This window comes from Macaca mulatta, chromosome 20 (genome assembly GCF_049350105.2).
Source record: "Macaca mulatta isolate MMU2019108-1 chromosome 20, T2T-MMU8v2.0, whole genome shotgun sequence".
NCBI classification, from domain to species: domain Eukaryota; kingdom Metazoa; phylum Chordata; class Mammalia; order Primates; family Cercopithecidae; genus Macaca; species Macaca mulatta.
This window is the reverse complement of record NC_133425.1, coordinates 73,600,984-73,617,718: the sequence shown is the minus strand read 5'-3', so window position 1 is coordinate 73,617,718 and position 16,735 is coordinate 73,600,984. Positions and strand designations below refer to the sequence as shown.

General features: G+C 40.9%; 1 protein-coding gene across 5 annotated transcripts in view; it reads right to left on the bottom strand.

The window, feature by feature from the left end:
* Positions 1–16,735, bottom strand: part of WWOX (WW domain containing oxidoreductase) — a 1,123,672-nt gene that overhangs the window by 1,011,868 nt on the left and 95,069 nt on the right. For 2 of the 5 annotated variants that reach the window (XR_013412201.1, XM_077986935.1), the window contains one exon: positions 15,209–15,964. The exons of the other annotated variants lie outside the window; for them this stretch is intronic. Coding sequence is in view for 1 of the 2 variants with exons in the window: in XM_077986935.1 (XP_077843061.1) it covers positions 15,935–15,964 (30 nt within the window). In the remaining variant the exon portion in view is untranslated. Of the gene's footprint in view, positions 1–15,208; positions 15,965–16,735 lie in introns of those variants that run through there. 5 annotated transcript variants of the gene reach the window in all.

Sequence of the window (16,735 nt, the reverse complement as noted above, 5' to 3'; positions counted from 1 at the left end):
TGCCACTATGGCAGTTGTGAGAGCTGCTCACAAGTATCTTGATCTTCAATTCTTTAGGGCACACAGTAGGATAGTGCTTATCTTGTGAATTGAGGCATGACCATTGACTTGCTTTCACCAATGGATTGTGGGAAGAAGCAAGATTTCCGGGTGGAAGCGTTCAAGCCAGACACTAATCTCCCATGCTCCCTTGTATTAGGGAAAGAACAGAGGCACACATAAGAGATGGTGTTGAGGTCAGCCTGGATCCCTGAAGGACTTTTTTGTTTGTTTGTTTGTTTGAGACAGAGTCTCACTCTGTCACCCAGGCTGGAGGACAGTGGCATGATCTCAGCTCTCTGCATCCTCTGCCTCCAGGGTTCAAGCAATTCTTGTGCCTCAGTCTCCCAAGTAGCTGGGATGGCAGGTGCACGCCACCATACCTGACTAACCTTTGTATTTTTAGTAGAGATGGAGTTTCACCATGTCGGCCTGGCTGGTCTCAAACTTCTGGCCTCCAGTGATCCACCCACCTCCCAAAGTGCTGGGATTACAGGTGTGAGGCATTGGGCCCAGACAGATCCCTGAATGACTTTAAAGCACAGCCCCTTACCCCCATGTGTGGTCAGATATCATGAATGGGAAATGAATTCACTGTGCTAAGCCACCAAGATCCAGGCGTGTCTGTTACAGCAGCACACTCCAGTGCAGCCTGCCTGAGAAGCCTTTTTAAGCAGCTCAAGTTCCATCCTGTGTTCCATCTCTTTCTCATGAGGTTGGCTTTTACTTTGCCTTCCAGCATTACCAGACTGTTCATGAGTTATCAAGGGTAGACCAGGCAGGCCTCCCAAGGTGCAATATTTATCCTAAATTTTGCATCCTTTTTGGTTCCTCTCTATGCTGCATACCCCCTTCCTTGGACCTAATTCAGATTTATAGAACAAGAAAGTGTTTCTCACTGCCTTGTCTTGAAGGGGACGTAGGTGAACTCACCCACATTTCAGCTACAAAACTCAAATGCTGACATGGCCCATCTATCAGGCTTCATGGGACTTTGCAGAATCCAATACAAACTAGAGAGGTAGTCAAGGAAGGGGTTACTCCTCCATTTCCCCCTGGCAAATCACCACCATTCCTGGGGCCTGGATCCTATAGGGCACACAGTAGAATTACACTTCCCTGTCCTTTTGAATTTGGGCATGGCCATTGACTTGCTTTGGCCAATGCAAATTGTTTCCTCTGAGGTTACATCTATTTCTGCCAGCCTAGACTGATCAGCCTCTGCCCTCAGAGAAGAAATCAATCTACCCTTCTCCATGGAGTGAGCCTTCCTTCTGTGACAGCGCTAGACTGCCAAAGAAACAGAGAGCTGAAATGTTCCCAGCAGCTCTACAGCTGAGGCCAGGTGCTAGCCTCTGGAATGAGGCTGGACTAGGCAGGGCAGTTCCCCGCCCCGCATTCCAAACAGGATGCTCACCTGCTTGCTGCTCCCACATACCTTTCCCAAGTACACCACATAATAATAACAAAAAAATATGATCAAATAAATAGAGCTCCCATGATTATGTACCATGGTAGCAAATAATTAGAGCTACCAGGATCTTAACATGCATTATCTCCAGTGTCCAAAACACATTCAGCTCAGAGAGCGTAGGTGCAGTTAATGACAGAGCCTGGATTTGAACCACATTCTTTCCACACCATATTCTGGTCCCTCCCACTCCTGCAACCTTCCTCCCTTCATGCATTTTCTTTGAGCTCTTCTCCCTGCTAGGAAGATCTTCTCCAATCCTAGCTCTGCTGCAAAGCCTGGTTCCCACTGCAAAGTCACTCCCTGTTATTCATTCTCACCCTGAACTCTTCCTTCTGGAACCACTTTTCTACAGTGTTGGAAACAGAGTTAGCACACTGATTCTAAGCACACAGTCCAGCAGCCTAATTTTTCTATGTTTCCAAGACGTCAATGTTATCTTGACAATGCAGCAGCAGCAGCAGGAGCAACAGCAACTGCCAAGGTCTGCAAGTGGCTCCAAGACGCTGGGGACTTTATTAAGCAGTTCCCAGGTGTGATCGCTATCTCTTGCACTCATACACTCAGCTCAGATGTCACCTCACCAGTGAAGTCTTCCCCAAGAACCTGACAAGACAAGTGCCCAGCACACAGTAGGGCCACAGCATGTATTTGATGAATAAGTGAACAAAAGGAAGAATGAATGAAAAAAGCTCTTCAAAGTCATGCCTCTGGACTCCTTGTGATGTGTGAGTCCCCTGCCACAGCCATAAGAAGTCTCAAGCGGTTCTACCATCACCTTTTTGAGAAGTAACACCCACCCTAGACTCGTGGGAAACTGGCAGCGTGGGAATTAAACTCAGTGTCTGTTCTCTTCCACGGAGCGGCGCCAGGGCCAGAACCCAAAATAAATTCCTTTCAGCCCTCTAGCCTTTCAGTAGGAATATCTGAAGTATCTTTAATCAAACTTTAGAGGCTGAAATTGCCCACAATTCTAGAAATGCCTCCAGTTACTATGGATTTATCAGTGAAGAGAATGAAATAAAGAAAATTTGTTTCATAGTTAAAGCCAAGGCCACTTTATCCCAGATGTACTTAAATCACTTAGCTCTTAACGGAATCTTTAACTATAAATATACTAAATTTGGTAGTAGGATAGATTAACTACAAAAGGAAATTAACACTGCCTTAGAGAATGGAGATAACATATTAAACCACTGATAGGCTACTTTTAAGAATTATAACTGGGTAGACCTAACATTTTTAAATGGATATTAGAGATGATGAAATGCCACTCAGCCACCCTGTGAAATGCAATTGAATTTACATTGATTAAGGAAAAAGAGGGGAAATCTAATATTATATAAAGCCTTTCATTAAAAACTTTAAACAAGCCCCAAAATGACTCCTTAGGAAACAGGTTTTGGGTGACTAAGCAGTGTGTCATTAGCCCTCTGGTGAGAAAATGCAGGATTTAGTTCCACATGAGAGAGAGACAGAGAAAGAGAGAGAGAGAGTGTGTGTGTGTGTGCACATGCATGTGTGTGCCGGGTTTCAATGGTGGGTAAATTAGCACTTGCCTTCCAAAAAGACCAGCAGCAACTACAAAAGTTTGCAGGGCTTTGTCATTAGCCTGTTTGCATTCTCCAAAACAAACTGACAGTCTCATGATGCAGGACATTAAAAATCCTCAGCGGTATCGACTGCCTGAAGCCAATGCTTCCCCGTTAAATACAGCGCGGCTCAATTAAGAGCTCTTCAATATACAATTTAATTTTTCTTTCATCTTGATCCACAGCCTGGCTCAAAATGAGGAATGTTAGAATAGATGTACTTTGAATATTGAAGCAAGTCTTTATAAATAAACCTATCACCCTTGTAATGATTTCTGTCATAACATGACAAAATAGATGAAGCTCAGCGTCTGGAACCTCACCTCACACGTCATTTTTCCAGCATCACCAGGACCTACAATTTTTTTTTTTTTCTTTTTGGCTTTTCTCGTACTTTTTTCCAGTTATCTTTGAATGACATTCTGCTGTTTGAGAAAAGTTTATCCTTTTTTCTTTTCATTCCCTGTGTGGCAATTCTTCAGAAAGAACGAAGAAAATTACTATTCTGCTACTTACATGTAAGGGAAAGCAGGTAACTTATAAATGAATTATGAAGGTCTTACCCTTGGAAAGACATACATATTTCATCATAAATGTGATCCATTACACTTATTCTACATACAGTATTTATATTTATACATGATTATTCAAGGTTTGGTTTTTTTTTAATCTCCACAAGCCCATACTTTCAAAAGCAAATCTGACATTCTCTTTTAACCTGTAAAGCTCAAAATAGAGGTACTCCCAATTGACCCCACATGTATAGTCGCTCTGGATGGAAGGTATTAGATTTACAAAGAATACAGAGAATCACGAGATTGCTCAAAGGTGTACATATTATACAGAACAATGTTCAGATAGCTCCATGAGCTTGCTATGAGTCAAAGAGGAAGATGTTTCACTTTGGACCAGAGACAATTTCTTATATTGAAACATATTCATAAAAAAACAGACTTGACAACAGTCAACACCTTGGACAGAACTGTGTAGCACTGACGTGCATTTGTGACAGCTGGCTTGAGCTAGATGAAGAAGGAAGAGGGCTCTCTCTCCTAAAGTGGATAAAGTATCAGTGGAGCAGCCTAACACCCGTTCCCTTTCTGATCAAATCATTCTAGTTGGTCTTTTCCGGCTGCAGAGGTCCTTGCTGAGTTGGGACCTAAGGTGACATCACAGTCACATCACGATGACAAATGTAAACTTATTTAAAATGTACTGGTTTTAGCCCACTGTATTTGATTTTATGTTATAATTTATAACGTTTTTTAAAAATTCAAACTGCATTTCATATTTTTCAACTCGTTCACTCCCTATTTACCATGAAATAGACATTACACATAAATGTGCATATGTATATACATTCAAATACAACCATTCCCAATAGGAATTGACAAAACCACCCATATTTTAAACACACTCCTTCCATTCTTACTCTTCTTTCCCCAGATGCTGCACTTAATATTATTTGGAAAGAACTGAAAAAATAAATAAATAAATAAAAAGCTGTAAGACAATTTTTAATTGTCAGAGATGGAGCACTTAGAATTTATCGTAATTAACTAGTCATTATTTCAAATAAGAACATTAATTGGTATGTTCAGAAAATCTGCAGCATTGCAAAATTTAAAATAAACATTACAAAGATATCATTTACAACTAATCTATATTTACCACTGAAGTGAGCTTCAAACTATATTTCTTTCTATTATGATTTTATTGGCTACAGCACACAGTAAATGGAGTGTGTTATGCACAGCTTCCTAAATACCTAAATTTATAAAACCCAATTACATAAATTAATTAGGAATGAACGCATGCATTTGTTTGCAACTGCAACATATTAAACATGACAAAATTAATAAAGAGACCCTAAAAGAAAAAATAATGCCACATATTCATTTTCCGTAACAGATTTTTATGAGATTTAATTTGACTTATCTAGTCCTAAGGGTCATGCCTCTTAATAAATACGCAGTGTCTCACCATTTCATATATATATGTAATGGTATGTTTTTATGGCTCCTAAAGGACCAAGAATATATAAATTCAAGAGTATTTATTTCAAGATTCAGAGACAGAATGGCAAAGAATTACTCAAATGTTATTTCTATCTTCCTCATCTCCGACATTGTTATCAAACACAGCTTTTTGGTAATTAGAGTGATTCACCATTACCTAGCTTTATTATAGAAAACATCCAGTAAAACAAGCTTACTCTGAGCTCCACGAAGGAATAAAACATTGGCATATGATCAAGCTAGTCAGAAGAGTACTGTGAGGCCGGATGGAGAGATTCATGCCTGTAATCCCAGCACTGTGGGAGGCCAAGGCAGGCGGATCACCTGAGGTCAGGAGTCCGAGACCAGCCTGGCCAACATGGCGAAACCCTGTCTCTACTAAAAATACAAAAACCAGCTGGGAGTGGTGGCAAATGCCTGTAATCCCAGGTACTCAGGAGGCTGAGGTAGGAGGATTGCTTGAGCCCAGGAAGTTGATGCTGCAGTGAGCTAAGATCATGCCACTGTACTCCAGCCTTCCAGCCTGAGCAAAAGAGCGAGATTCTATCTCAAAACCACGGCGAAAAAAAAAAAAGCATTGTTGGAAACAGACCCCGCCTCTTGTTTTTTTTTTTTTTTTTTTTTTGATAGGGTCTTGCTCTGTCACCCAGGCTGAAAATGCAGTGGCACAATCACTGCTCACGGCAGCCTCATTATCCCAGCAATGCATTGTTATCCTGTTACCGGACATAACAGATGCTACATCTATTACATCTTCAAACTAAAGAGACTCTGAAACAAGTCACCAAAAAAGAATCCGTTCTGCTTCTCAATTAAAGGAGTGAAAATTAAAATGAGAAGCTACTTTAATCCTAACAAAGTAACAAAGATTACCAAAAAAAGAATAAGAGAGATAATACTTAGTGTTGACAAAGATGTAATAAGACGAGCCCTCTCAGATAATGCTGGTAGCAAAACTACTTAATTCACTTCTGGTAAATATTTGGCAACATCTATCAGGGATACGAAAATTATGTATACATTTGAATCAAATAATTTTTAAGATTCTATGCTACAGATATGTAATAATTTATGTAGAAGAACAGTCATCAAAGCCCATTATTTAAAACTGAGGAAACAGCATCAATATATACAAAAAGAAAACACAAAATAATTCGTGGCATCTGCCTGGGATAGAGTAGGTCCATGTGGGTGATTAAGAGCATTATATTTTTAGAAAGTGGGCAAATGCTCATAAAACAGTGTTAACTGGTGAAAATGAGCAATAAGTATTACCAGCAGACAATGTAGAATTAATCCCAATTCTCCCTTTCCTTAGTCCTCTGGCCCTGGGAAAATGACTTCATCTTTGAATGCCTGAGTCTCCTCATCTGCAAAATGAGGATAACAAGGAATCTATCTTGATGAAACGCTATGCAGATTAAACTTTTTAATTCACATAAAACATTCAATTCTCAGTAAGGGAGAGGTATCATTAGCTCTTATCATTATCTTAATTTTGCAACACAGAAAAGACTAAAAGGTTCTGAAACCCTACTTTGCCACTTCGTTTTAGTTGTGCGACCTTGGACGTATTCCTTAAATATTGCAGTTGTCTGAATAATCTAAATACGTTAGTTGTCTGAATAATCTAAAATACGTTAATAATTAACACTCTAGTCTAAAGGTAGTTCTGAAGGTGAGAAAAGACACTCAGCTGAATACTCTGAACCCTGGAGGTTCTCAATAATGATTTTCATAACTATTAATTGTATCTACAAAAGTATTCACCAAGAACCCCTTCAGTCTGAAACGAGAATTAAAAATAGAATAGGGTAAAATTCTAAATGTTTGATGGAAACACAAAGTTAATATTTATAGATGGTCTCTCAGTCCTACTCCAGTTAGTAAAGCAACATCAGCTTAGAAACTTCTCTCAGTCTTTCTCCCATCTTTCGAAGGTAAAGACCAAAATGGGGTCAACATTTAAAGTTCCTAATCTTAGAAACCCTAAAACACCAAGGTACTTTACCTTTACCTTTTTTTTTTTTGCTTCTAATTCTTCTCCTCCTCCTTTCTAATGGTTGTTCCTTTATTTTAACAACTAAAATACTTTTGCTGGGAAATTTAAAGAGAAAACAAACTACACTTCGATGACAGGCTCATTTCCAAAATTATTTATTTTCACTCTGGATTGATATTCCACTACTAATAACTTCAAAGAATTTAGCACAGCTGTTGTTATATCATACTATACCTCAAAATCCTGAAATGGTTCCCAGTAGAACATAGCATAAAAAATTTCAAACTCCTTTGCCTAGACATTCTAGATCCTACAAAGACTTCACCTGATTTCTTCTCTTCTTCCACTAATCGTCTATTGATAAACACAATGCAATGATGAAATAAAATACCAGCAAGTTAATAATGGAGAGAGGAAGGGAGGGAGGAAAGGAAGGAAACAACAAAAGAAAGAAAGAGAAGGAAGGGAAGGAAAGGAGGATGAGAGGATGGGAAGAAGGAAGGAAGGGAAGAAGGGAGGAAGGGAGGGAGGAAGGGAGGGAGGGAGGGAGGGAGGGAAGAAGGAAGGAAGGAAGGAAGGAAGGAAGGAAGGGAGGGAGGGAGGGAGGGAGGGAAGACAGGTGTGGGTGGAAGGATGGATGGTCGGATGGGTGAAGGATAGGTGGGTGGGTGGGTAGATGAATAGATGGATAGAAGGAAGAAAACAAGGAAGGAAGGACGTATGGATGAATAGATGAATGAACAGATGGATGTATGGATATATGAAAGGGTAGATGAGTGGGTAGGTGGATGGATGGAAGGGTGGATAATTGGAAAGGCAGACTGAAGTGTGGATGGGTGGGTGGGTGAGTGGAAGGGTGGGTGGACTGGCAGATGGATGGATAGATGGATGGATGGGTGAATGGATGAATAGATGAATGTATGGAAGGGTGGATGGGTAGGTGGGCAGATGGACAAATGGATGAAGAATGAGTGGTTGTGTGGATGGACAGATGGATGCATGGATGATTGGATGGATAGGAGAATGAAAGGATGCATGAATGAACAGATGGGCCAATTGACATATGGATACATGGAGTTTTTCTATCCTAACTTATTGTTTTATGGCATTTTTTCTGTTTGTCTACCTACCTCCCCATCTCTTTTCAACAGTAATAATTCTACTTCCAACTCTTTCACAAAGTCTTCCATGACCCCCCACATTCCATCCCCATCACTGGAAAAGATTGCTCTGTGCTCTGAACTTCCATAATTTTTATGTCATCCTGTCCAGCTCACCACAGAGTTCTTTAACAACCAACTCCTCTGCCTCCTGGATTTGAGCTTCTACAAGTCAGGACTAATTTAAGCCCCATGTTCATGTCTGCCATAACACGGCGTCTTCAACAAAACAGTTTATTCATTCATAATTATTTATTAACTGATTGGATATCCCAAATAACTTTTAATTCTTCTTTTCAACATCCACAAGGCAAGAATCTAGAATTTAAAATTCTCTATTCTCTGATCTTAGAAAATATGGTGGTCTAAATTTACCTAACTAATGGCAAGGAGGTAAGACATAAAAACCAAAAGGGTCTAACTTTGCTTCCATCACAGACTTGCTATGCAATCTGAGACTCATCTTTTCTCTCCGCTCCTCATATTCCTCATCCCAGTACCCAGGTGTGTAATCAGGTATTTCTCAAGGCCTTCCCGCCTCTCCAATTCTGCAGTCCCATGATTCAGATGGCAACAGAAGGCACCCACTATGGGTCTAACATTGTGCTTCTTGGAACTAAAAATCAAAACAACTGAACCCACGGAAATAGAGAGTAGAAAAAATGGTTACCAGAAGCTGGGAAGGGTAATGGGGTGTTGATGGGGAGGCGGGGATGGTTAATGGGTACAAAAAAAAATAGAAAGAATGATTAAGACCTACTATTTGACAACACAACAGGGTGACTATAGTCAATAGTAACTTAAATTGCACATGTTTAAATAACTAAAAGAGTAATTGGATTGTCTGTAACACAAAGGATAAATGCTTGAGGGGATGGATACCCTATTCTTCATATGTGATTATATCACATTGCACGCCTGTATCAAAACATCTCATGTACCCCACAAATATAAACAACTACTATGTACCCATTAACATTAAAAATAAAAAATTTTTAAAAAAGAGATTAGGGTTCAAAAGAACAACAACAACAAAAAAAAAAACACACACTGGAGGCTCTGCCCACATCTAGTAATAAACAGCTTTTCACATTCTTGTTCTCTCCAAATAGGAAGCCAGCTGCTATGGCTCTCAAAGACCTGCTCTTGCTACGGGTAGTACAAACTGTTCTGCCTCTGGGCAGACAGTGCCCTCACCACCTGCCCTGTCACTCTTCTCATCATTCCTGTCCCTGGAGTTGAGGGGATGGCTGACAACATGTCAGTGGCCACACCATCATGTCCAAGCAGACTATAGGGACACACTTGTTATCCATCAACTCTCCAGAATTGCAAAGGTTTCAAGGCAGCAAGCTTCCACATTCACTGTTGACCCAGGTCCACTCTCAAAAGCCATGCATAGGGCTTTTTCCAGGCAAGGTCTCCTTTATGTAATCACACTATGAAAAAGGGAGGAGAGCAAAATGTGATTCATCTGTCACTACTACACCAGTGAGGAAAATCACTAGCATGTGCTTGCCCAAGACCTTCTTGAACACTGAGCCTCATTATTTTACTTGCTCCACCATCCCTTCTCCATCTAGTTTTATGCTCTCACCTATCCATAAGTTCCTCCCCAGTTCTCCTCCCAACCTGTGGTCGCAAGGATGTTAACTGACATCTCTTGATCTTGCCTTCATTTTGCAGATGGAGACACGGACTTCTTGTCAACTAAGACAAGTTTGCCTAATTATATTATTGAATATGTTTTATTTCTGCCAAGAGAAATATATCGAATATCTCCCCATAAAGACACAGAGAATTTTGCCTTTTCCTTCATAAACTTCTATCCAAATACACTCAAAATATTTATTATACAACTTAACAAATTTCTCTTCTCCATTGAAACATATTTCCCTTTTGAATGAACCTACCCATCATTAAACTTACTTAATATTGATTCATCCCAGAACATGAGCCAGTGCTGCCGTTTGCCAAATATACTTCCCCAGTCATCTCCTTAGGGCCCCCAAACCATTGCAGGATGGGCAGGCAAAGGTGGGTGTCTTGATTTTGCGCTAAGTCCAACAGAAGCACAGCGAGGTTAAATGAACTCCGCCAGGCTCTGCCGTTTCTCACCTATCCTCAGGCCTTTTTCTTCCCCACCATCCAGCCTTACGGCCTTTACTTGACCTCCCCTTTCTAAAGACACCAGTTCAAGGATAGGCTGACGCAGGAATATGACTGTATTTTGTTTTCCCACCATAATCCAGAGGGTCTAGTTCTATTTCCTTTACTTGGTCCTTGGCAGACAGCCTCTGCAGGAACTGGCGCTACTGAAATATGTTTTTATTTTCTGTTTTGACCTTCTCAACATCAGTTATAGTGTTGAGGACAAAATAATTGCTCATTTATTCACCTATGCTGTTCCAGGAACTATTCCAGGAATTCAAGTGGTAAACACAACAAATGTCTTTTCTTCATGGAGCATTTAAAAAGACAAAAACAAAAAAACAAAAAACCACTACACTATGAAAAAAACAAAAAATTACAAATATAATGAGAGGTTGAGCTATTTTTTAAAGTGGGGACACAGTACAGAGACAGAGAACTGGGGGGGACCCTATTTTAGACAGTGTGTAAATACTGCTGACAAATGGATTCATTCTAAGTTCCTGGTATTCCAGTCAAATGACATTTCTTTCCCAGTGAAATTTTATTTTTAAAATGTTAAGAGCTGAAATACATGCACTTACAAAAATGTTCACCAAACAGAAAACTGATTTGACAAACAGATCAACAATCAAGTCAATGAATGTGATGGTTACAACCGAGGTCTAGATGGCTTTTTTGAGATTCAGTTCTTGAAAAGATGACTAACTTAGCTGTGTTCCAACAACCTAAGGCTTAAAATGCATAAAGCCAGATCCACTGAATTTAAAAATCTGACCAGCTACACACCTGGAAAAGGAAGGGAATAGAAGGATGAGGCATGGGCCAAGGGTTTGCAGAACCACCCTTCCTTCATTCCTTCCTTTCTACCAGAGGCCTCAAGGTCATGGCATGTTGGACCAGGACCAACAACTCTTCCACATCAGTAATCTGAGCCCAGCCTAGAAAGGAAGATGGGACAACAGTGTCCTCAAGACATTACTGGTCTGGAATCACCTAGGTTTGTGGGGAGACCAGAGGCCATGTCAAAATTATTCCCTTATTTAGCAGGTTTTCAGCCAGATTGCAAGAACAGGATGAAAGAGGCTAGTAAAAGCTTGGGAAAGGAAAGAGGTGGTCACAAGTAGAGTTTAAAGAGGAAAAATCAAAAATAATATGAAGGCTGGATGTGGTGGCTCACATCTGTAATCCTAGCACTTTGGGAGGCCAAGGCAGGCGGACTGCCTGAGTTCAGGAGTTCATGACCAGCCTGGGCAACATGGTAAACTCCTGTCTCTACTAAAAATACAAAAAAAATTAGCCAGGCATGGTGGCACGTGCCTGTAATCCACCTGCTCAGGAGACTGAGGCAAGAGAATCACTTAAACCTGGGAGGCAGAGGTTGCAGTGAACCGAGATCACGCCACTGCATTCCAGCCTTGGTGACAGAGTGAGACTGTCTCAAAAATTAAATAAATAAATAAATAACCCAAGGAACGCCCAGTGAGGGAACTGGGGGTCCAGGAGAGGGGTAAAGATGAGCTTAAGTGTGACTTAGAAATAATCCCACAAACACAACCTGGTAGGCATGGCTGGGGCAGGACTCTCTTCTAGAAGAGACTACATTATTTTGGAAAACTATTAATACCTACTTCTCTCTTGCCTTTTTTTTCAACCTACTACTCATTTATTTGGCTTTGCCAAACATTTATCATTTGAGGTCTTAGTTATCAACATTTTAGACTTAGAATACAGTCTCAGAATAATCAAGCCCAAATCATTAATACGTTCTGGTCATGCCTTCTCATGCTTTCAATATTCGCATAAGCTTAGTAAGTTTTCCTTACAACCTTAGCCTTTCTACACTCCCCATATAGTAATGTTATATTAATTTGTCTTCTCAAAACATAAGTGTCTTAACAGACAATCATTTTGGATCTTAGTTGAAATTCCTTCCCTACTTCAATGATCACAGAAGAAAAGGAATATGCTGCCACGTTAATGAGTACATTTTAACACCGTATGACAAAAACATTTTATTTTGATGTTTCCAAATAGTACAGTCCCCTCTATCCAGGGTGGATTAATATGGGCATAGTTAAAGACCAGAAATGTTCATATTCTTTTCATGTCTATGTTCCTTATAACTGCTTCCATGAGAGTAAAGAGACTAGCTGTGTCTATTTAAAAGGCAGAAGTAAATGTTTACCTTTCAATCAAAAGCTTCTCTTCTGTTTGCCGTCCACTGTGCTCCCATACCCTCTCACAAATAAAATGAAAGGAATTTTTAATTGCAAGAATGGAATTTGGGAGTGACGCCTCTTTTCCCCTCCAGCACAGCCCATCGTGAACACCCAGGGTCCAGCACATACAACCGAGTGGACGGGCCCAAGACAGAACTTGGTGACACTTTCTATAAACAGGTTCACCTTGGGCAAAGGCCACCACACTCTAAAATTAATCCATCTCTACAGATAACAAAACTTCCCCCAGGGCCTTAAACAAGGAAGTCAGATCTCCCAGAATGCGGATTAACTGATTAAAAAAAAAAAAAAAAAAAAAATCAAGGGAGAGCACAGTATTATTGATGATATTAAAAATTTTTGTGACACTTTCTGGTGTAATGGATGCTCTGCTAAGCACCTGGACAATACCAGTGTGAGCCCTCACAACATTTTACATGCTGGGAAACTGAGGCTCAGAGAAATCAGACATCTAAACCAAACCTTTGTTTTTATTCCTTTTCTCTCTTTTTTATTCCTTCCTCCTTTCTTTTCCTATTGTTGTCAGAGCAAATGCCCCAACCTTTATAGACACCCGCTAAAAGAACTGTCAGCAGGGGGAGAGGAATTAAAACAAACCCAGACAACTTAGCAGCGAGTCACATGAAAATCAGAAGTCTGGAGAGGAATTTTTAAGCTGCCTACTATGTGTGGAGGGGATCAGGGTCAGCGGCCAAGGCGACAGTCAGCAAACATTGCTCCTTCCAGTTTTACAGCTGACTCGATTCGATGTATGGCCTTAGAAATCTCTTGGCGACACTCAGTAACTTAAAAGAGGAGATATAAAGAAATGCATTATTTATTTCCTCCCTTGCCATTCCCACAGCTTTCCAAAGAAAATTAGGTTGCGCATTGACTACCAGGTCCTTGGTGATTTCTACTGAAGCCACTACCTTTGCAGCTCCACACATAAATCTTTTTCCTACTAGGAAATGGCTCTTCTTGCATACATTAGTGTTTCCCCTCATGCCATTGATCGCTCCATCCAACAGCCTGCTTAGTCTGTCAATGACTCACTGACAGTGAAATCTACAGACATAAATGCCATCAGCTGCTGGATTCGGACAAGCGAGAAGAGGGATCTTGGAGTCGGGAACTCAGCCTCAGACAGACATTCACAAGCGTGATTTTTTTATGGGAAAGGGGTAGGATGTCAGGTATACGTGACACAGACATCTGAATAAAAGAAGATCATCTACTCAGTCTCAGAAATAACAGGTGAGACGCACTAAGGAGATTCAGAACCTGTACCCTTTAAGCTGCTAGTGAGCTAATGGCATGCCACAGTGCTAGCATCTGGTAGAGCATAAAAAAGAGAAGAGCCCATGAGAACACTGGCTTTCCTGGGTAGTACAAAGGTCATGATGCCGGACCCGCAGAGCAGGAAATACAACACAGGGAAAGATTAGTTGGCCCTTGGGTGAGAAATTTCTAGATGGCCATAGTGATGGACATCTCTATTGCTTCTCATCTTTTGTAGTCAATCCATAGATAATGCATGGGATTTTTTTTTTTTTTTTTTTAAAGATGGAATCTTGCTCTGTCACCCAGGCTGGAGTGTAGTGGCGCAATCTCGGCCCACTGCAACCTCCACCTCCTGAGTTCAAGTGATTCTCCTGCCTCAGCCTCCCGAGTAGCTTGGATTACAGGCATGTGCCACCACGCCCTGCTAATTTTTTGTATTTTTAGTAGAAACGGGGTTTCGCCGAGTTAGCCAGGATGGTCTCCATCTCCTGATCTCGTGATCCACCTACCTCGGCCTCCCAAAGTGCGATGCATGGGAGATTTAATTATGGGTACAGAATGGAAGGTGAATGTTACGGACCATGATAAAGCAGAACTATAAGTAGCAGAAGTCACGGGTGAAAGGAGAAAAGAAGAGGTAGAGGGATTGATCAGGGCACCAAAAACCTCTTCTGATAAGAGAGGGAGTAAAGAACTCCCGGAGCAAAGAACCGTCCAGAGCAGTTTGAGCAAAACTGGAAACAAACATGTATATATACCATTACATACATGTATGCATGTGTGTGCGTGCATATATATATATATAGAAGATAGTGACATATACAAAATCTACAAAATCTGAAGTTACAAACATAATGGGAGGAAGGAGATACAACTATGGAAGATGGTAAAAATGAGTTAAATCCCTGTCCACAACAGCAAAAGTCATTAGATAGTGCCTGAAATCAACAGCTGAAGAAGTGGCAGTTTAAGCACAATCTTAAGACATAGGAAGCAGAAGACACGAGTGCATCACAAACAGAAATCTCTCCTAGAGGTTGCCTTTGTTCATCCCTGCAGCCAGCATCCAGAGAAACACTGGCATACAGCTCATTCTCTGTCATTATTTATGGAAGGAACAAATGAGTGGACAGAGCGGAGGGTGCGAGGGGAAGGGTGAGAGGCCATAGCTTGCTGTGGTTTGTCTCCTATAACACTGGATTTTTTCCCTACTGCTATCAAATATTACCCTGCATGTGTATTGGGTGCGGGGGAGTGGGAACGGTGTCGTTTTTGTTTTTGCTGGTTTCATTCTAATTCCTCTGGTAGGAATCCAGCTCCCAGGATCTTCTCTGAATGCTAGGGATGTCCTCCATAAAAATGCAAGATCTGGGAATCAGTCTGGAAGTAGCTGCATGACCAGACAAGCCTGGCAGAGACCCCCAGAGGCACCTGCCCCAGGAGCGAGGAGGCAGCCTCAGACTGGAGACCTGGAGCATAGACGCCTGCAGGGACTGGATGGCTTACCCACTGCTACCAGGACACAGCAGCCACTTTTTAGTTAAACTACAGTTGTAGGGAAGAGGAATGAAAACTGCCCTTTTCTCCACCATAACTACAAATTTGCTGTAAAAAGGAAAGGAACTGGAAGAAATTAAAGAAAATAAAAGAAAAACTACCAGTACAGGGAAGGGCGAGGAGTAAGTGACCTTGTCAGTTTCCAATGAGCAGTTAAAACATATGGGGGCTCTGTTTTCAAATTCTGCTTCTGCCAAGGACTCAGCAGCGTGGCCTCGGGCAAGTCGCTCACCTCCTCGCCTTGTCAATATGTCTTGATTGCACTGCCATCTTCCTCATTTGTCAAGTGAAGACAGTGACATCCTTTTCACAGGGTTATTAAAGGATTAAATCAAATAATGTCTGTAAACGTTTGGCATGCAATAGAGATGTGAAGTGTTATTTCCCTTCTCTCCTTCTCTCCTTGGGATGAACGCTGGAAAAACACATAGCCTTCTGTCACAAAATGAGTTTACTCACAGGTAGTTCCTAAAAGGATGGGAGAAAAGTTTCATGGTAACGTTTACTAAGCTCAGATTCAAACTGACCTCAAAACATATGAAAAAAAAAGTTTTAATCCCAAAGACATTTTGATGTACAGTCTAAAAAGTTACAAAATGTAAAGCTCAGTGGGTACTTAGCTGAATTCTGAAAAATCATATTACATCCATTATACTTGATGTGGCGCAGTGGGAGGTAATTAATTTATAGATAGCACCATCCACGAGGTGTGCTCATATTAAAGCTGGGTGTAATATCGTATTAGAAACTGTGGTATATGGGAAAGAGTCAGGTGGCTTTGGAGTCAGATGGTCCTCCATCTGGATCCTGGCAATGCCACTTGACAGCCGATTGACCCTGGCTGAGTTTCTTAGCATCGCCGAGCCTCAGTTTCCTTGCAGTAAAAAGGACCGATACCACAGGTGGTGCAGACGTACCAAGGAATAAGGAATAATGAAAGTCAAGTGGCTGATACGAGTCTGGTGCAGAGTTGGCTCTGAACTCCCACTAACTGCTATTATTTGCAATGCAATATCACCTTCTCCTTATGCCTGAAATTATATATTAGACGAGTACTTTTCTCTTCTGTGCGGGAAGGAATTCACTAGGAAACAAGGAGATGAGAATCACATTTTGTCTTCACTTAAAATCCTCAAACCAGGCAGTAGTCAGTGGGGGTGATAAAATTGCCTTGTGGATCTTACCATGACTTTTGTCCAAAATGATCAGAGAGTACATTAAATCATTAGCAGAAACTTT